Source organism: Callorhinus ursinus, unplaced genomic scaffold, assembly GCF_003265705.2.
Source record: "Callorhinus ursinus isolate GAN/ISIS: 27379988/994484 unplaced genomic scaffold, GSC_fseal_2.0 scaffold11, whole genome shotgun sequence".
Taxonomy (NCBI): domain Eukaryota; kingdom Metazoa; phylum Chordata; class Mammalia; order Carnivora; family Otariidae; genus Callorhinus; species Callorhinus ursinus.
Window position 1 is genome coordinate 39,812,841 of NW_027397073.1, and position 22,488 is coordinate 39,835,328.

Here is a 22,488-nt window from a genome sequence, read left to right on the forward strand (position 1 = left end):
ATGTATTTAGTAAGGAGTAGGATTTATAGAGTCCATTTACATCTTACCTTTTAAATTTCAATGAAGCCCCTTAGAAACAGAACCGGTACTAACTCCATGATGCTCACCATTACCTTGGCCTAAATTCGGGTTTCTAAACCTCAGCACTATTGACATTTTGGGCAGGGTAATTCTTTGCTGTGGAGAGTTGTCTAATGCATTGTAGATGTTAAGCAGCATCCGTGGCCTCCACCCACATCCCTGTCAATAGCACACCCCAGTCATGACAACCAAAAATGTATCTAGACATTGCAAAATCACCACTTGGGAACTACTGGCCTAAAATGAAGGTATATGTTTGTGACAGCTATTGCCAAATGATGACAATTTAAAAAGCTAATTAAGTTTGTAAAAAATTATCAAGATCCATATTTAAGAACAGACACAGTGGATATTTTAATGAAAGCAATGGTCCTGCCATTCTTTATTTCTAACAATAATACATATTTACAGCAGGAAAAGAATTGTACATTTTAAATTCTGATCATGATACAGATTTGGTGTTGCAATTGAATAATAAAAGAACGAATCTCTTAGTGACTTTTTCAAAATAACTTCAGTGTTCAAAGGTACAAATGATGATACCGTAAAATTTCAATAGCTGGAGGAAGCTCACTTCAAAATGAAAGACACCTAGCACCAGGAAAAGAAATGAAGCAACATCACTGGAGACAGGATCTCTTAGGAGATCTGATCTGAAGCTATGTTTATCATAGATTCACTATCCAATCTTCAACCTACATTTTAGAAACTTGGGTGAAAAAGTACATGAAGGAAAATCTCCACAGGTGGTTTTTTTTTTAATTTTTTATTATTATGTTAATCACCATACATTACATCATTAGTTTTTGATTCTCCATAGGTTTTTGTTGGGTTAGAAGACTTTAGCTTTTTTTTTTTTAATTTTTTTTTAAGATTTTATTTATTTATTTGAGAGAGGTAATGAGATAGAGAGAGCATGAGAGGGGGGAGGGTCAGAGGGAGAAGCAGACTCCCCGCCGAGCAGGGAGCCCGATGTGGGACTCGATCCCGGGACTCCAGGATCATGACCTGAGCCGAAGGCAGTCACTTAACCAACTGAGCCACTCAGGCGCCCCAGAGTCAACTGAGTTTAAAATCTTGACTCTCCCGCTTTATTTATTTCAGAGAGAGAGAGAATGAGAGATAGAGAGCACGAGAGGGAAGAGGGTCAGAGGGAGAAGCAGACTCCCCGCTGAGCAGGGAGCCCGATGTGGGACTCGATCCCAGGACTCCAGGATCATGACCTGAGCCGAAGGCAGTTGCTTAACCGACTGAGCCACCCAGGCGCCCCGATAAATTCCTTTTTATAAAAGGCTAAAGGCGCAGTGAAAACAATGAATATTTGCACTTCACCCTTTCAGAACTCAAAATAATTCAGAAGGCAAAATAATTCAGGCGGCCAGCACCTCGTTTGTCCTGTAGGTGGCAAAATTATCCCAAGAGGATTCCAGGGACTGGCTGAAGTATCGCTGCACTGAGGTTAATAGTGGTAGATGACTTTTTAAAGCTTTACTTAAAATCCAGGTTTTCAAGTTTTAAAGTTATTTCAAGTTTTACAGATTTAAAGACGCCTTTTGTGTGGTTCTGAACTAACGAAGATTTACTTGCTGTACTCATGCTCAGAAATATATTGTTTTACTTTTTAGGGACTAGATTTTCAGTCTGATTATCTCTGAAAAATTCCTTTTTGCACTTGTTGTCCAGCGGGTTTTGCTTTACTGGACGACCCATCCAAATTGCAGGACAAGAGCTTGTGAAACTAAAAATCTGTTCTTACTTGTCTGCAGCTGTGAAAAGCAAGCTTGAAACCAGTATCTAAAAGGGAGGGAAGAAGGCCCTCAAGATTTCATCTGGTTTTACTTTTTTCTCATCTCACAGTAGATGGCAGAATAGTAAGCAAGTTTTTAAAGAATGAATGGATAATTTATTATAAAGAATTGGGGGCACTGTGATTATGACTACATTTATGTGTAAGGAACAAAGTTCATAAATGATGACAATTAAAAAGCTAACTACAGCCAAATATTTTATCCTCAGTTGTTATCACTAGTCTTCATAGCTTCCTTTGCTTGCTTACACTAGAGACGTCATTCTACATCCCGGATTTGTCATTAAAGAGACAGATATGAGAAATAGAGCCATCAGATAACCACTTGCTGCAAGCACTGAATATACAGTTATTTGAAGAACTAAGACTAAATGGGGGACAGAAGGGAGAGAGTATAGTATGTTATACCAGTATTTTTTGGAAATCCTGATATAGTATGACTTTTAAAAACAGAGAATGGGAAGAGCAAATGAAAAAATTTCAATTGTTTCAGTAATCATATGGGTGGTGGTCATATTAGCATTGTTATTCTGAGGCTGCTGCATGTGTATGGTAAATAAAGGAAATGAATAATTGTGGGATATTCTAACTCTGTCATGCCTTGTGTCCTTGAAAACCAGGATTCTCAGTATAGAAAATGGAAATATAGTTGTAATAGAAAGGATTAAGTAAAAACTCTGTAGTACTCAATTTGATTTGGAAGTTTCACAATAAACTCACAAAGTGTTTTATCTTATTAAAAAAATAGAGATTTTCTAGCTCTCTCCTAGGAACAATGGCCAATGTAATAGCAATGAGCATCCTTAGAGCCTTGATTATGGTTTTGAAATACCATTTCTCACTAAAAGTAGCCAGACTTCTTAGAGAAATGGCTCATTCCAGGTCTGGGGCAGGAAACACACAAGTTGAGCCTAGAATATCTTGTCTTCTGAGATAGCAAGGAAGCTAATAAAGACAGCTAGTGTAATGTCAAAATGACTCAGAGGCAACTTGGTGAGGCTCCCAAAGGCCAAAGATGGGACAATTTGAACTTCAATAAGGTAATATTTGAAATGGGTTGAAGCCTCTCAAATATGTTTGAACCCATGAGTTCGTAATACCGAAAAAAGGAAGGGATCTCTGGAAGGTAATAGGAAACAAGTTTATTTTCTTGAAAATTAGTACATGAAAGGAAAATACAAATATTTACCTTCCCTTTCCTGTACAAACTTGACCAATGGTTAACCAAATAGTACATGTGGGGAAACATCTCTTTATAAAAATGTTCCAGTTAATAAATGAAAGAGAAATGATAGAATTAGAATATCTTCTACCTCACAGTAAATCAATGGATCTAGGTATTGAGTATCAATTTCAGCTGACATCACAAATAGAGAGAACCAAATATTATGTGCCCTCTGATGAAAGAACACACCATGACCTATAGTCTTGCCAAAAAGGACTGAACCTGAGCCTATTCAAACATCTGGATCCATGTGTCAATATCCAGAGGAAAGAGGAATGTGCTGAATTGCACCATGAGTACACAACCAGCAAAATACAGACTGTGGGAAACTCTATAGGCCATGAGACCAAGTTCTTCAGTAAATTCTAAGGAAAAGAAAGAAGGGAGAACCTATAGATTTAAAAGATGTAGCCAATAAAACAATTTTAAATGGATAAGATTAAAATGCAGTGTGTAGAGATACACACTTGGGTAATAATAAAGAAATGCAAGGAAGTGATTATAATGGGTATCACTGTAGTGATTACAATGGGTATAATCACTGCAGTGATTATAATGGGTATTAGTTACTTCTGTGGAATTTGGGGAGATGGTTGATAACTGTGACTGGACACACAGAGGACAACCAGAATGGCTGGCGGAGTTCTAAAACAGTGTTTCCTTATAATGATGTAAAAAGCTACATTTTGTTTGGTTTTCAGTATTTATATTTTGTATTTTTTCTAAAGGAAAAAAGTAAAAAAAGCAAAGCCCTTAGGGTTTTCCACTAAAAATTATGGATGTGAACACTTCTACTATAAATATCAGCTGAAGGTTCTTAAGAAAACTGCCTATATTATAGAAATATTTCTAAATAATAAGCTACAAATATTTGAAAAATATAATATTAAATTCTTATTGTGCATAGTTATAAAAAGTCAAAGAATTAAGTATACATTCCTAACACAAAATTTATTTTGTTACAGTATTATGTTTTACAATTTGGTTAAGTGGACTTTGTTGACTTCCAAAATTTTCCTCCTCTACTCCAATACAAGGCTACTCATATTATTCTATTAGAGATTAGATGAGCACTACAACAGATTTCATATGTCCTTGAATGTCCACACTTGGTTTCACTCTCCATCTTTTTAGATAGAACAAAGATTAGTTATCTTGCTCAACCATGATAGTAGTTATTAATATGTAGCATTACACATAGTATCATCCAATTTGCAAATAAAGATCCTTCATCCACATATCCTGCCTTATGTCCTCTTCCATATATTAATGGCTGATGGAGACTACTTTTTGTTGTTAAGTGTCTAAAAAACTCAAGAATGTTAAACAGATTTAAGCCATCAAAATGAAAGTAGTTTTAAAACGCAATATAACAATAAACACGGACAAACGTATAACAGTGTTGTACATCTTTGCCCATGGAACCTTGACAATTCCCCTCCAATTGTTCAAGCAGCATCTTAACAAATGGTGCAATTCTATGGTCTCCTTCCCTTTCCTCTTAATTAAATTATGCGGTGTTTGAGTGATTCACATATTCCAGAAGTGACCGGTCTAAGACCCTTCGGATAAGAGCTTCCTCAATTATATTAAAATCCTACAATAAAGAAAAATAATTAGAAACATATAATCAGAGATGAGAGTTTTCAGCAACTGGAGGAAACGGGCCAAGGCAGTGCCCCATTTTGCAGGAAAGTAGAGCCCTGAATTTAGTGACCTAAGTTTCCACAAAAACTGTCATAAACCCCAGGACTTCTGTTTTGGGGCTAGTGCATTTTCTATTTAATTTTACTGCCTAACAATTAACTAGTTATTGTCATCGTAAAATAGTCTTGATTCGGAATTTAAATTAGTAATTTTAGTCAACCTTATAAATCGTGGTGAGGGTGCTATGTTCCAAATAAACATGTAATATGGATTAAAGTCTAGACATTCCCCTAGAAATCAGCAATCTCAGAGTACTACTGAGTATCTATTTCTGAAATATATGTTGAACACAAAACTCTCTTTCTCCCTGCCTCCCTATGGTCAAAATGACTTTCAAAACTTTAAGTCAGCACATTCTGTAAATAAAACAAAAACGATTAAGAGCCCTATTCTCTGCAATCCATCTCCTCTTCTGCAATAAATCGAAAAAAAAAATAGTCTCTTGGAAATCCATTCTAAAACATAAAAGCATAAAGGCAAATCAACAAAATCCAAAGGAAAGCCATAAAGCCCAGAAGAGCACAAGATGTGGACTGAATCCTGGCTTTTTATTTGGCAATTTATTAACCTTTGAGCTTCAGGTGTTTCATAGCTAAGTGAGGATAGTAACACAACAGTCACTTCACAGAAGTTGCTGTAGGAATAAAATGAGGAAAATCTTGAGAAGAATGGACTGAACATGAACAGCCAGGACAGATATGAAACCAACCTGGTTTTTATTTTTTAAAGATTTATTTATTTATTTTGAAAGAGTGAGAATGAGAGAGAGAGAGAGAGAGAGAGCACATGAGAGGGGGGAGGGTTAGAGGGAGAAGCAGACTCCCTGCTGAGCAGGGAGCCCGATGCAGGACTCGATCCCGGGACTCCAGGATCCTGACCTGAGCCGAAGGCAGTCGCTTAACCAACTGAGCCACCCAGGCGCCCCGAAACCAACCTGGTTTTTAGAACATCTTATGGAGCTAAGGTAAAGAGAAAGCCAGCCCTGTGTGTTGTAAAAAATTGAGAACACAGAGACCAGAACCAGCCTCTGTTGAGGCCCTGTGTGCTTCAGGGGCCAGAAAAGACATTATTTGAGTGTTGGAGCCCGCTCAACTCTTCAAGTGGTCCTAGTACCTCCGTTTATCCTCTCCCCATCTCCAGATGGCCTAACATCCTTGCCCAAACTGTGCAAATCACTTTACACGCACTATTGCATTTAATCCTCAACAAGAGCTTTGGGCAGGAAGTGCTTTTAATCTCCTCACTTAACACATGAACAGACAGGCTCAGTGGTTAAATACCTTGCCCACAGTCACAGAGCTGTGACTGAGACAGAGCTGTTACTCAAACCCAGGTCAGAACCCAAGCTCCTTGTGTTGAATCTGGATAACCACAATGGGCAGATCAGAAAGCAGGGAGAACATTTTCAAGGGACGATCCTCAACAATTATTAATTTCTATCTTGAAATTGCATAAAAAGACAGCAGTCAAAAATCATGTGAAAATTATATGCAAAGTTAAATTTAGCCCTTAACATTTCATGTATTTAGATAGCGGTAACAATAAAATATACTACTTCACAACATGGCTATGAGGGATTTTCCTTCCATAATAGGCAATAGCCCTTTGCTCAAAGGGACTCAGGAGATAACACATTACCCTCACATGGCAACACATGGAGCAAAGCAGAACAAAGGCTACATTAACTTTTCGCTTGTTATTCTCATTCCTGATCATGGGAAATACAGTCATAAGTTAGAACTATTCATACCACATCTAACTTCCATCTCCCACCCCCAAAAAATTATTGGGTTGTGGGAGGGGGAATGGGAGGAAGGGGGTCAAAAGGTACAAACTTCTCCTTATAAGTTAATTAAATACTGGGGATATAATGTACAACATGAAGACTACAGTTAACACTAATGTATGGTATATTTGAAAGCTGATAAGAGGTAAATCCAAAAGGTCTCATCACAAAAAAAATTTTTTTTGGTATCTATAGGAGACGATGGCTGTTAACTAAAATTATTGTGGTGATCATGTCACACTATATAAGTCAAGTCATTATACTGTATACCTTAAACTTACACAGTGCTACATGTCAATTATTTCTCAATAAAACAGAAAAAAAATGCTTAATATAATGAGATTGGCCATTAGTTGGTAGTTATTGATGAGTAGTTACTGATAATATGGAGGTCCATGGTAGTGTTTTGTCTGCTTTTGTATATGTTTATAATTTTTCATAATACAATTTTTTCAGTTTAAAAACATGCGATAGACATGAGTTTTGTGTCTCATGGAGTTTAAATAAAACATGAGGCCTGTGTGTCTTACTACATAACTGTTATTAGCCATTGAATGTGTTGTAATAGCAACGGATGCAGAACAAACTCTGGGCCATTTCAACACTGATGTGATTTCATCTCATTTCAGCTACATAAGTTTTCAACTTCATAAAAATTAAAACTATATATAGGGAGGGGACTAGAGTAGAAATTAAAATAATTCGAAAGTGAAATCTAGTACCTTATAAAATGACAATCTAGATCACAAAGAAAATCATTTTGTCTAAGGCAGATAATATCAATAGTCAGGTTTATAAACATTATATTTTTATAATTTCCTACTTAATGCTGATACTTAACTTCAGGTCCATACACATTTTTTTCTGCTATAATTTTATTCGCTTGGATTTAAAAAGGTAAGCTTAACACACGCCACATAGAAACATAATGTAAAAGTAAAAAAATATACTTACTATGAAATCATCATAAAACAAAGTGTGACTGACTTGCAAATGTCTTATTAAACTGCCACTAAAGCTTCCTGGATTCTCATTAGGTAGTAAACGGCAAAGTGGACAGAACTGGAAATAAAGAAAATCAGGAGTTCAAGAAAGAATTTAAAATAATCAATGTCAGAATTAAAAAATTAAATAACCATTCAACAAGTGAATTTTAACTTTATGAATCTATTGGCCATTCCTCAGCATAACATTTAAAAACTGCATAAATATTAACCAAATAAAATTGCATTTATTTCTTCATATGCATTTGCTGTACTTAACAGTATAGCTATTTATTTCATATTTATCAATCTATTATTTAAACAATATTGCAGTTAGTAGATGTAGCATAATTTATTTAATCAGTTGCCTCCCTCTTGAAATACTTAATGGCTTTAAAAAATAACCTTTTTCATTTTCAAGTATTTATAAACTCATGAGAAATTACAAAAATAATGCAAGAGGTCCCATGACTCCATCATCCAGCTTCCCCAGTGGTAATACCTTATAACTGCAGTATATTATCGAAACCAAGAAATTGGCAATTAACTAGACTACAAGCCTTACTTAGATTTCACCAGTTTTTGCATGAACTCAGTTTTTTGGGTTTGTGTGTAACATATACCCCTAAAGTAGTATATGATAAAGAGTTGGGGCACCTGGTGGCTCAGTTGGTTAACTGTCTGCCTTCAGCTCAGGTCATGATCTCAGGGTCCTGGGATCGAGCCCCATGTCGGGCTCCTTGCTTGGTGGGGAGTCCGCTTCTCCCTCTCCCTCTCCCTTTGCCCCTACCCCCAATGCACGTGTGCTCTCCCTCTCAAATAAAATCTTTAAAAAAAAATACACTACTTTATTACATTTTTTTTTACTGCTTTATTATAATTTATCCTAGGGTTTTTTATTTTTTATTTATTTTAAAGATTTTATTTATTTATTTGAGAGAGAGAGAGAGAATGAGAGATAGAAAGCACGAAGGGAAGAGGGTCAGAGGGAGAAGCAGACTCCCTGCCGAGCAGGAAGTCCGATGTGGGACTGGATCCCGGGACTCCAGGATCATGACCTGAGCCGAAGGCAGTCGCTTAACCAACTGAGCCACCCAGGCGCCCTATCCTAGGGTTTTTTAAAATTCTATTTCTTCACATTTTCATTTTTTAAAATATGAGATGCAGAATCATTACTGAGGGCCAGGTATGTGTTAGGCATTAAATTAGGTAGTATTCTTATTTGATCCTCACAACAACCTAGTGAATTAATTATTGTCCTGTTTCTTTCATGAACTCAATTTCAGAAAGGAAAAAAAATTTAGCTTAAATTTATACCACTGTAAGTATCAGAACTGGGATCTAGGCCTCCTAATAGATAATTCGATTTTCTTTTCATATTATAACAGTGCTTAATTTGTCTGTTTGGGTGGTAACATCTTGCTTTAAATTTAAATGAGGTCTTTATGTAATTCTTATTGTTTGGGGGGGGGTCTCAGTTTCAGTATGCTCAATATTTATACATAGTTTAACTTCTGAATTTTGCTCTAGTCCATTATTATGTGTCTTATTTTTAATAAAATTACATCATTTCAGTTATTATCGCTTGATAGTCATTTATGATTTTCTAATGCTCTAGCTATCTTGGTTACTTGGCAACACTGGCTATCCCAAGATAGACCCCTATGTAGTAATGAGAACACAGCTGAGACCAAGAAATACTTTAACAAAAAAGCAACATTAATTTTTTTGTTATGTGAAAGAAGGGACACTAGTTATAGAAATTTGTTCATTCAGTACTCTTTACAGTACCCCTACTATGTGTTGGGCGCCTGGAATATGCAAACCAGTGAAGATACAGTTGTGTTGCATGGCCTGTGAAATCGGGGAGCTTTCAAATCCCAGCACCAGCTCTACCGAGCTGTGTGACTGACCTTCAGCACATGAACTTCTCTCTTCGGTCAAGTGGAGATACCACCACCTAACTTGTAGAGTAGCTATGACGTTTAGAGAGAATGTCCTCCATGTGCCAGGTACATACTAGGCATTTAATAAACACCATGTATTTACTACTATTTGATCCTTGTTCGTGAATAGTTGGAGCTCCATGAGGAAGAAACTCCACGTGTCCTGTTCGCTCCTGCATGCCCAAGTACCTGGAAAATAGTTTCCAATTTCATCTCTGCCTCTCACTGACTTAGCCTTGGCAAGTAATTAATCTTATCCTACAAAATGAGAATTAGCTCATTTGCAGAGCTGTCTGTATATTTAAAAGGTGTCATTTAACATTATGAAGCTCAGTCATTATACTAGCTCAGTCCTTGGCACAAATGATAAATGGTTGCTATTGTTATCACGTAAGCAGATACTTTCAATACTGCAAAGCAAGTGCTATACCCAAGATGTTACACCATATAGTCAAGTGTTATACTCAAAAAGGCAGTTCAAGACCTAAAAAGGAAATCATTAATTTTGCCCAGGAAATCAGGAGAGGCTTCAGCCAAGCTGCCGGTAACTGAAATGAGTCTTGAAGAAGGCGCCAGCAAATGCCAGAGTGAGGAGCATCACAGGCAGAGAAGTCAATGCATAAAGGACAGGCCTGCTTAGGGAATGGGAAAAGCTCTGGGAAGCTGAAGGTAGGGCATGTTGAGGGAAGTGGCAGGAGATGAGTTTGCAAGGGTTAAGTTGGGACCAGTTCTGCTCAATAGATATTTATTTGAGCACCTATTATGGCTTCTGTAGGCCCCATGTCAAGAGTCAGAGGTACAGAGATGCTAAGCCCTGACCCAACGATGAAGGAGATTCCAGATCTAGTGAAGGAGAAAGATACAGAAAACCTGGAACTTTAAGCAAAGTAGTTTTTGTTTTTAGTCTGATGTTGAAAGGAGCTAGTGGAGACTTCGGTCTTCTGCTGTACATATTTAGTTGTGTAACTCAAGAGATTTCTTCCAGAAGGACATTGGAAAACAAAGGTGAACATCTATACTACTCTAAGGATTTATTTTGTGTCCTAAAGTGAGGGATCTGACCTGAGGGAGGAGAGGGTAAGAATAGGAAGGAGAAAGAAATGGTAAGAGGCTGACTAATCATCGCCAAGTACCTAAGTGTTCACCTATACTCTCACTAACGTTGCCAATTTGCTAACATCAGCTCATCCTTTATTATGCACCTCCACTCAGTGCTCCCAGGCCATGATACTCATATTAGGAATCAATCAATGCACAGTGTATATTCAAAAGATGCTGACCTCATCTCAGTATGGACTTTATCTGATGGTGAACTCCACAGGTGAAAACAAGCCACCATATCAGAAGTTACCACCAACTTCAATCCTTCAGAACACCTATTACAAGGGACACCCAGTTCTATCTGTGGTTTAGATTAACCTCCACAGCAACTATCTGATGGCAAGTGCCATTTGGGAAAGAAATTTAAAATTCCTGAATCCAAAAAAAGAGAAAAGAGACATGCACTGAAAATAATTACAGGCAAAAATGTAACCAAAATTAAGGTACCAGATTGCACATCTAATTTAGCAAGAGTCTGAAAGCAAATTTAATAAAGATTTTTTCCTTCCTTCCAAAACATTTATGCACATACACTCCCACTGCCCAGTCGAGTCACAGATATTCTAAATACCCACAGAAATAAACCACTGTGGCGCAGGTGGCTCAGGCTCTAGTCACCACAGTTTATGTTCCAAACCAATAAAAGTCCTGTCCCTTCCCTTAAGGAATGAATCTCGGAAGCAAGGCAGAAAGTAAGAGACTACTGGAACCTTTGAATCTGGGTGAATGGAATTATGTTTTCCTTTAATATCTTATTTTTCATAATCACTATATCCTCCTATGCGCTAGGTTCTCTGCCAAGAGGTGGGCAGGCAGCGTTGAACAAAGAAGTTCCATGACTTCGGGACCCTGGTACCTTACAGGGAGAGACAGACCTGAAACGAACACACAATTACAAATGGTGATAAATGAGAAAAAAAGAGGGGAGGAAAGCAAGAGCTGAAAGTAATTTGGATGTCAGGGAGGGATTCCCTGAGGAAGAAAGATTTAAGCAGAGTTCTAAAGGATAAATATGAGCCAACCACTGAAAGAAAGAGCACTCTGGGCGGAGAGAATAGCCAGAAAGTGTGGCTTTTGCTGAAACATCTTCCTTTTCCAAAACAAAATACCAAATTTCTCTCAAAAGTGGTCTCTCAATTCAATCTGAAGCATGCTGCTTATGTCACTGGACTCCTTTGAGTTTAATATTCCACAGAGGCAAATTTTCAAAAAATAAAACATGGCAGGGGTGCCTAGGTGGCTCAGTTGGTTAAGCCTCCAACTCCCAGTTTCAGCTCAGGTCATGATCTCAGGATCTTGGGATCAAGCCCCGTGCTGTGTAGGCTCGGAGCTCAGGGAGGAGTCTGCTTCTCTGCCTCTCTCTCCTCCCTCTCCCTCTGCCTGCCCCTCCCCCCTGCTCCCACAAGTGCTCTCTCTCTCTAAAATAAAAAATACAACATGGCAGAATATAATTACTATGTGACAAAAAGGAGCTGTCGGTTCTTAAAGCTGCATGTAAGAAAAGTCACAATTTCTTGATGTTCTTAATCTACTACCCCAGTCTTGAGCAACTCGGAAAGAAAAGATTAGTGGCTTGTGGTTCGATTTCTGAATTATCTAATTTTATCTAGAAGGCAGAATCATTTGCTCAAATCTCTAACTGCTGAAACTTCTTACACCAGATTAAGTCAGATGAGGTCACTGATCTTATCTGAAAGCAAACCCAACAACCCAGCCCCTCAAAGCAATAATTCCTTGCTAACTTCCACACCAACCCAGAATCAGCCTTGGACTTAGGACTTCTCCTGGGGTATTTTCACCAGCATGCCCCCACTGGGGGATTCCTAAGCACGTGAACCCCAAATATGCCACAGTATCTACTTCCTGCCGTTTCATAACCAAAGCGTATATCCGGAATTCCAGTGGTTCTAGATCCTTCAGAGCGACACATGGCTCGAGTTTCTACTCAAGCATGAAACATTAACAGGAAAACTGAAGGTCTTCTGCTCTAGAGACCACCTACAGACAGCCCTCATGTATTACAGAACCACGGATTTTGTGAACAATCTGCTCCTGCCTCAAGGCCACGATAGCATCCTGGTCTTTGGAAATTCACCACTTCACTCCCCAACCCTTCTGGCTTGGGTTCCCCAACTGTGAGAGTACATGGCTTCCTCAAAATCTCCACTAGCTTGGTTTTATGTAGTTGCAAAAATGGTAGTAGCCCACCATTATCACCTGACTCATTTACTGCTACCTTGTGAAAATGGGATCATTATTACCATCCCCATTTTACAAATGATGAAACAGAGGCAAAGACATTGGTGGGATTTGCTGGGATTGGTACCAAAGTTCATCTCCTCCAAAGCCTAGGTTTTTGACTATTAATTCCATGGGCAATCTGATCCCACCATTCCTGGTTTATTTCTGCCCTTAGATCCACTTTCTTCAGTTCCTTCTATTACCTCTAAATCAAGGAAGACCTAGCTTCCACGAGCCACCTTCAATCTGATGGCCAAACTGAGCAGCATGGGGACTGGATTTCTGCTGGAGCAGGGACACAGTACCAGTGGACAGACCAGTACATGACCTGCCCCAGAATGCTGCTATGATGCAGCCCAAGACCATGGTCCAAAGCACCTGGTGTTCCTCCAGCCAGAGCAGCACTGGGTACTGTGGTTAGGGCTCAGGTTGTATGGATAATACCCTCTTACGGTTGCTAGGAGACAAAGAAGCACTTAGAACTGGGTAAATGGTCGCTACTATTATGCCATCCTAACTCTTCCTTCTAACTTCCTCTAGCTCCCTAGGGACCTAATATAAAACAGCTCCATAGCCCAGTTCCTCCCACAGAACAACTAGAGCAGTAAAGGCCCATGATAATCTCCCCTGCTCTCCCAACACATATCAAGCCATTCCAAGAACCAAAACCCCTAAACCATTAAGATCAATAACAAATACTTTGACTCTACTGTGTGGCTTCTCTTGTGAACCTGCTAGTAGAGCACAGGGGTCCACCATGCTCTGGAGCTAGACTATTGTGTTCAAATTGTGGCTCAGCTACTTAACAGTTGGTGACCTTACAAGACTTGGGTAACCTCTCTGAGCCTCAATTTATTATTTGTATAATGGAAGTGATCACACCTATCTTCTATGATTGTTATAAGAATTATCCTTGTTTGTAAATATCTATCATCTATCTATCCAATATAACTACGTTTCAATCTCATCACTTTCCAAGAGGATTTTATAGAAAAAAAAAAAAAAACCTTAAAACTCAAATTTAAAAAACCAAAACTCCTGGGTCTGCCTGGGTGGCTCAGTTGGTTAAGCGTCTGCCTTCAGCTCAGGTCATGATCCCAGGGTCCTCGGATCGAGCCCCGCATCAGGCTCCTGGCTCAGCAGGGAGCCTGCTTCTCCCTCTGCCTCTGCCTCTCCCCCTGCTCATGCTCTCTCTCTCTCTCTCTCTCTGTGTCTCAAATGAATAAATAAAATCTTAAAACAAAACAAAACAAAAAAAACACACCAAAACTCCTATCTATATAAACGACACGCATACACATATATTTGTGTATATAAATATATACACACACACATACATATATAAAAATATATACATATACATATTTATACCATAAAACGAAAATAAAATTCAGAACAATCTTCGAGGTATCATTTTATATCTGCTAAGCCTTCTACTTTAATTTTAAAATAAATGCACCCAATATTAGCCAGGTTAAGGTGAAAGTGGTTTACTCCTAAATTGCGGACACAAATATAAATTGACTTAACCTTTTTGGAATGCATTTAGAAGTATATTTCAAGAGCTGTTAAAAAGTTTGCACTGGGCGCCTGGGTGGCTCAGTCGTTGAGTGTCTGCCTTCGGCTCAGGTCATGATCCCAGGGCCCTCGGATAGAGCCCCACATCGGGCTCCCTGCTCCGTGGGAAGCCTGCTTCTCCCTCTCCCACTCCCCCTGCTTGTGTTCCCTCTCTCGCTGTGTCTCTCTTTGTCAAATAAATAAATAAAATCTTTAGCACTTTTTGGTCCCAGAAGATAAATCTAAGGAATTTCCTCTTAGGAAAAAATCCAATAGAAGGAAAAGTTCAAATGTACAATATGAATTCAAATCCTAAAATTGGTAACAAGTGTACAAAAAATAGTAAAAGGGCTAAGTAAATGAGGATGTACCCAGCACCACCCTGCTTTCCCTCACAACTATACAAAAAATGAAAATTATCAAAGCCACACGGCAAAGTAGAACTAAAATGCCAGGCTGAAAAGAATAAAAAAAGGAAGCATCACAGTGAACCTAGGAAATGATGAGCAATATGTGTATTTAATGTGCAAGCATATGGATAAATACTCAGACTATGAAATAAACAATAGAATGAATAAGATGAATAACTTTCTACTTTTCATTTCTAGTAAATTGTCATGATAATCCTATTTGCATTATTAAAAAATGTTTTTTACTTAGGATGTGACCACAGTTAGTATGCTAGAGTTGGATCTTAGCTATGTGTTTTGGATCTTCTTAGTTGATTATGCCCATAATTATGTGTAAGAGAGAATGTCTAAGTTCATAAATGAAAGAATGCACATTAGTAATTCTTAGCACTTTCCAATTCAACACTTTCACATATTGTTAATAGTCACGGAATTATCACAACCTTGACATAAACTATCCTTTATAACATATCTATGAATAGAAGCCTATTAAATGGATTTCTAGTGTATATTAAATGCAGACACTGCAGAAATAGTAACGAAATTGCTTACCACAGATCTCCTTTCTGATCTGTGATGAGTAATGCAGTGATCCAGCAAGCTGTCTTCATCCAATTCCCTCTGACAAAATGGACACACACACCTGGAAATTGCATAGAATACAAAAATTACTAAAGTTGTTGGCATTTAACTAGAGGTAAAAAATAGAATGTAGGCAGATCTAGTTCCCAGCCCTCGTTTTTCCTGATTTGACATTATTTTTCCATCCTGATAATGGTCAGATGAGAAAGTAAGTATCCTCATAGGGATACGGCAGAGAAAAGTAAGTATCCTTATAGGGACACAGCAGAGAAACAGTTATATATAATGAACACGAAGCACTTTATTCTCTTTGGAAAAGAAGTGCAATCTGAGCACCCATTAACTGAGAAACTGGGGGATCACATCACCCAGCTATCCCTGGGTTACTTTTTCCTGTTTCTTTTTCTTTCCCGCTTTCCTAATTCAGGTCCCATAACTGGATGTTACGTGTTCTCCAACTCCACCACCATAGGTAACTACTGGTATATCTAAGGAGTATTTGTCCCTTATGTTGTGCTGTCCACTACAGGAGCTAGGAGCCATATATGTCTACTGGCACTTGGAACGTGGCTACTGAAATTGAGTTATGCTGGAAGTACAAAATGCACACTGGGTTTCAAAGGCTTAATATTTAAAAAAAAAGTGAAATATCTGAATAATGTTGATATCGATTACATGTTCAAATAATAATATTTAAGCTAGCTTCAGTTAAATAAAATATACTAAAAATTAATTTCACTGTTTCTTTTTACTTTTTTAGTGTGGCTATGAGAAAATATAAAATTACCTATGTCTTCTATTGGACAGTGCTGCCCTTAAACTCATAGGGACAATATGGAGGCTTGGAATATTTTGCTCACTTTTTTTTTTTAATTTATTTGACAGAGAGAGAGAGACAGTGAGAGAGGGAACACAAGCAGGGGGAGTGAGAGAGGGAGAAGCAGGCCTCCTGCCGAGCGGGGAGCCCAATGCGGGGCTCGATCCCAGGACCCTGGGATCATGACCTGAGCTGAAGGCAGTTGCTTAACGACTGAGCCACCCAGGCGCCCCTTTTGCTCACTTTCTATCATAGATACAACTTCCTGTTCCCTGACACTTGTACTCCAGATAAGCTCCCTGTATAAGAATTTTAAAAATTTCAGACAAACCATGAGAGATGATGGACTCTGAAAAACAAACTGAGGGTTCTAGAGGGGAGGGGGGGAGGGGGAATGGGTTAGCCTGGTGATGGGTATTGAGGAGGGCACGTTCTGCATGGAGCACTGGGTGTTATGAACAAACAATGAATCATGGAACACTGCACCAAAAACTAATGATGTAATATATGGTGATTAACATAACAATAAAAAAATTTTAAAAAAAAAGAATTTTAAAAATTTCAATTATGTAGTAATAAGTTCTTTTATAAAGCAAAGATTTCTATCTTAAATGCAAATATCAATCTATCCTGTAAGATTGATTAATCAACAACACTCCTCATTTTGTTATTTTAATTCTTTATTATTTAATTCTAATTATTTAATTTAAATTAGCTCGCATATATTTTTAAATTTTCATAAAGCCTATCAACCTTGCAGTCAAACCCATACCTTTTTTTAACCCATTTATTATCCTTCCTTCTTACTGGTCCTTGCAGCCAATCTAACAGAATTCATACTCTGTTTTGAGCTAAAATCCTCATTTAAAATTTATAACATCAAGGTATAAAACTGATCCTACAATAATGGATACATCTGCAAAGCAATATCTAGTAAAACAAAAGGAAGCAGGGCAATCATTTAGACTTCAGGTTAGGAAATTTAAGCTTTGAGTGTATTTTCTTAAAATAAGTAAGACTAACATTTTCCTTCAGGATAGAGAAAAAATATCACACTCTTACGGAATACCACTAATGGTTTCCAAGCCATTAGCCTATGCAGGGAAACACAAATCATTTCCTTATTTTGTTGGGAGGGAGAGACTCCAAACTTTGGAATTACAGGATAGGTCATGCCCAGATTCATTTCATTTTTTTTTTTTTTTAGGGAACAACAAATAATGGTCAATATTCTCCATTGCCCCTACTACTACCTCCACCCTTCCTCCAGCCCCATAAAACATAACCCACCAAAAATGTATCGGGTTTAGGATGCCTGGCCCAGGCCTGTTCTTCCTTGTTAGACTATATACTGAGATGTCACTTCCTACCTTCTAAAGCCAAACCAGCAAAACCAGAGGAAATGAGCTGGGGCACTGAGCAGTGGCAGTGGAAGGGTGAAAAAGAAGAGGCTCTGAACCAGGACCTACTTCAAGCCATTAGTCAGAAAGCAGAGCCTTGCAGAACTTGAACAGTTCCACATTCTATTTTTGGATGTTCCTTAATACAAACTTGTCTGGGCAAGTTCTCCCAATCTCTCCAATACTCGGTTCCCCTTATGCAACGTTTTTCAAGTAGAGAAAGCAAAATTCTTTCATAATTATTGCCATTAACAAATGACTACCAATAAATAGGTGTTATGGTTCAGAGCCTGAACAGAACTCCATACGTATTTTCACAATAAGAAGGTTAACCTTTCCAGCCTATTAACTTCTTTACAGGCATATCAAGTTTAACATTCAATTACATTGTGTCGAAACAAACCTGGTTGCCGTCTCCCCAAGTTCCTGCAGCGGTCCATACTTATCTATATACTTCTCACAAGATCTTATGTGTGCCCTCATTTCGCTGAGGCAAACCTATATAAAAGCAAATTCAAAATAAAGTCCCTGTTGAAAAGGGCTCAATGAAGTCTTATGTGATCCAGCTTTATTACTTTCATTATTGCAAATAAGGTCATAGCAATGGGTCAGCTGATTAAAAGGATATATTCATGACAAGAGTACAACAAAGTTAAGGCATTATCAAGAATAACACTTTACAAATGTCTCTAATACTTAGAAGACACAAATGTTGAGTTCTTGAGTTTGTTCTTCTAGAAAGCATATATTTTTTATTTTACTTTTATTTTTTAAATATTTATTTACTTATTTATTTGAGAGAGAGAGTGAGCACACACGCGTGCGAGTGAGTAAGGGGAAGGGCAAAGGGAGAGGAGAGAGAATCCTCAAGCCGACTCCATGCTGAGTGCAGAGCCTGATGCAGGACTCGATTCCAGGACCCTGAGATCATGACCTGAGCCAAAATCACGAGTCAGATGCTTAACCAACTGAGCCACCCAGGCGCCCCTAGAAAGCGTATGTTTTTTTAAAGTGGAAAGACAGGGTGCCTAGGTGGCTCAGTCATTGGGCGTCTGCCTTCAGCTCAGGTCATGATCCCAGGGTCCTGGTATAGAGTCCTGCGTTGAGCTTCCTGCTCAGCGGGGAGCCTGCTTCTCCCTCTCCCTCTGCCCCTCCCCTCTGCTTGTGCTCTCTTCAAATAAAGAAATAAAATCTTTAACAACAACAACAACAAATAAAGTGGAAAGACATATTAACTCAAATTTACTTTTTTTGGACACCATTACCTAACCTGGTGATGGTAAGAAGTGAGAAAGATAAACGGGAGAGGAAAGAGTGCAACCAAGATGGAGGGGAAAAAAAAAACGTGAGAAGAGACAGAGGGAAAGGAAAAGAGAGATAAAAAGAACCAATAGATGGATTTTAATTTTAAAGATGGCCATAGTAAGTAAAAGGAAATCCTGTGCCTCAGGGAAAGATATAAATACCATGGTTTTATAATATATCCAGCAGTATTAAATGAATCCACAATACACAGTATACTTAATGGCCCCATTAAGAGCAAACATAAAAGACAGCTCTTAACAGTCCATTTTTACCAAGGCAGAATAAAGAGCCCTTGTTCCTCAGGATATACATTCAGAGATCCTAACCATGAGGGATCTGTGGCTAAATAACACATATGCTACTAAATATTTCATTAGAAACTCTGATAAGATCTTGCTAAAGGAAGCTTTGTATAGCTGTGGTAAGGTGGTCGACCCACGCTGCTTCGTTTTGCTCAAGCTACGGAAGTTAAACCTCAAACATGAAATCTACCCGGTCAAGGAAACTGTTATGATTGCTTAACAAAGGACAAAAATAAAAGCAAGTGGAAAAGTGAAAACAAATCCGTTTTACCAATATCCACCTAGGACCCATCGAGGTAGCTGTCTTAAAACACACTGTTTTCCCAAGCTTTCCTATCCAACTTTGCACATCAATTCTCTCACATCTCTTTATTACTTTTCTTAAAAGTTTCTTTCTTCCTCTTTGTATTCCTTGAACAACAAAGATAAGCATTCTTTTTCTTTTTTCTGAAGATTTTATTTATTTATTTGACAGAGAGAGAGACACAGTGAGAGAGGGAACACAAGCAGGGGGGCATGGGAGAGGGAGAGGCAGGCTCCCCGCTGAGCTGGGAGCCCAATGTGGGGCTCGATCCCGGGACCCTGGGATCATGACCTGAACCGGAGGCAGACGCTTAACGTCTGAGCCACCCAGGCGCCCCAAAGATAAGCATTCTTGATACAAATTAGAAATCTGGGAACTGTATACTGACAAATGAATTGATAAATTCATGGAGTGTCTAGACACAAAATTATGTAAGACACTGTGAGAGATGGCAGAAGAAACATAAGCCACTGTGCTTGCTCTAAAGATGCTTATCATCTAACAGAGGGGGGACAAAAACCACACCTGGACAAGTAGATATGAAACTGTGATACTAAGGCCGGGCCTCGTGGAATGGAGATCCGGCTGGGACTCTGAAGAGTAAGACTCTCCTTATTCTTGGAGGATATGGCAATAGTCCTGGCAAGAGGAATAACATAAAAAGGAAGAGACAGATATAAGAAATACCTCAAAGGAAAAATCGAAATATTTGTGAATGATCAGGGTTAAAAAAGGAAGGGGATTTCTAGCCGGGAAAATTGAGAGAATGTTCGCGTTTCTGACAGACACCAAAGGTGGGATAAAAAAAAAACAAACTGGATGACAGAATACTAGGGTGAGTTTGATTTTGTGCATGTTGAATTTTATATGATGACAAAAAATATCAAAGTAAAAATAAGTAATAATCTATTATTAGGAATGTAAAAAGCTATTATTCTGCACATTTGCCATGTTCCAGACAGTGCCAAAAGCCATATATATTTTATCATTTTCCCTTACAACTATTCACCATTCTGTGACATGAATGCTATCTTTTTCCTCATTTTACAAAAACATGAACAAAAACTTAGATAATAACGTCCCCACATCACAAATAATGAGTGAGAGAATTCACATGTAATCCCAGGAAGTCTGACTCCAAAGACCATGCATAAATTTTGTAGTCAGACAGCCATGAGTAGGTTCTTGAGTCTTAAATATTCAAAAAATATATTAAGCACTAACTATGTGCCAGTCACTTCAAAGTGCTGGGTACACACACAGTTGCCAATAAAACAGACATAGTCCTTAACCTGACGGAACTTAACTGTGGTGGGGATAATTGACATACATTTAAAAATCACAAAAGCAGGGCGCCTGGGTGGCTCAGTTGGTTAAGCGTCTGCCTTCGGCTCAGGTCATGATCCTGGAGTCCCGGGATCGGGTCCCGCATCGGGCTCCCTGCTGATCAGGGAGTCGGCTTCTCCCTCTGACCCTCCCCTCTCTCATGTGCTCTCTCTCTCACTCTCTCTCTCAAATAAATAAAATCTTTAAAAAAAAAATCACAAAAGCGTAATTCCAAACGGTGATAAATAGTACAAAGAGGGTACAAAGCACAGGGTACTCAGAAAGCGTAACAGGCTGTAATGTAGATTAACAATCAAGAAAGGTTCTCTAAAAAAATTCAGACCCTTAACACATAATCTCTCCTTTGATTACTCTGGACTCTGTATAATAGTATCTTCCCCTTAGCAGTTCAAATGTTAACATATTTATTTATTTATTTTCTTAAGATTTTATTTATTTATTCATGAGAGACAGAGAGAGAGAGAGGAGAGAGAGAGGCAGGGGGAGAAGCAGGCTCCCCATTGAGCAGGGAGCCCGATGCGGGACTCGACCTGAGCCGAAGGCAGACGCTTAACCATCTGAGCCACCCAGGCGCCCAAACGTTAACATATTTAAAACTTTGTGGATTCTTCTCCAAATCCGCTCCCCGTATCAGCACCTTCACCTGCACCTACACACGTCAGAAACCCAGGAGGTATTTTTGACACTTTATACTCTCATTCAGCTCCACATCCAGTCTGTTACCAATTTCCTTCAATTCGCTCTCCTAAGTGCCCCTTGAAACAACCTGTTTTTTCTTTTAATGTTTTTTTTAAGATTTTTTATTTATTTATTTGAGAGAGAGAGAATGAGAGATAGAGAGCATGAGAGGGAAGAGGGTCAGAGGGAGAAGCAGACTCCCTGCCGAGCAGGGAGCCTGATGTGGGACTCGATCCCACGACTCCAGGGTCATGACCTGAGCCGAAGGCAGTCGCTTAACCAACTGAGCCACCCAGGCGCCCTTGAAACAACCTGTTATTCTCTGTCTAACGCTGTCACCCTAATCCAGCTTCCTTACCTGACCCATCGCAATAGCCACTGAATTGGCTCCACCAACCCTGCTCTAGCCCCCTACAAGCCATTCTCCACTCACACGAGAGAGCAGTTATCTTAAAAATATAAACCCGATCTGGGGCGCCTGGGTGGCTTAGATGGTTAAGCATCTGCCTTTGGATCAGGTCATGATCCCAGGACCCTGGGATCGAGCCCCGTATCGTGCTCCCTGCTCAGCAAGGAAGTCTGCTTCTCCCTCTCCCTCAGCCCCTCCCCCCCCAGCTGGTGTGCTCTCGCAAATAAATAAATAAAATCTTTAAAAATAGATATATAACAAATGATGTAATATATGGTGATTAACATAACAATAAAAAATTTAAAAAAATAGATATATAAACCCGATCAAAAGAGTACACTCTTTCCATGACTCCCTATTGCGTTTAGGATAAAATCTAGACTCTTTTCCATGGCCGGCAAGACTTCACATGATCTAACCAGGCTAGTACAGCATCAAAGGAGGAAACCTGCCACAAGGGGGACAGGGTCACCTGACAGAAATACTGCGAAGTCCAGAAT

The 22,488-nt window shown here is 38.8% G+C and overlaps 1 protein-coding gene across 3 annotated transcripts in view; it reads right to left on the reverse strand.

Moving 5' to 3' along the window:
* RNF125 (ring finger protein 125) overlaps positions 1–22,488 on the reverse strand; it is a 47,166-nt gene that overhangs the window by 7,678 nt on the left and 17,000 nt on the right. For 2 of the 3 annotated variants that reach the window (XR_003211084.2, XM_025886435.2), the window contains exons 3-5: positions 18,047–18,141; positions 15,397–15,487; positions 7,561–7,668 (exon numbers count right to left, since the gene is read on the reverse strand). Coding sequence is in view for 2 of the 3 variants with exons in the window: in XM_025886435.2 (XP_025742220.1) it covers positions 7,561–7,668; positions 15,397–15,487; positions 18,047–18,141 (294 nt within the window). In the remaining variant the exon portion in view is untranslated. Of the gene's footprint in view, positions 1–3,015; positions 4,711–7,560; positions 7,669–15,396; positions 15,488–18,046; positions 18,142–22,488 lie in introns of those variants that run through there. The other variant, XM_025886436.2, reaches the window with a different exon arrangement.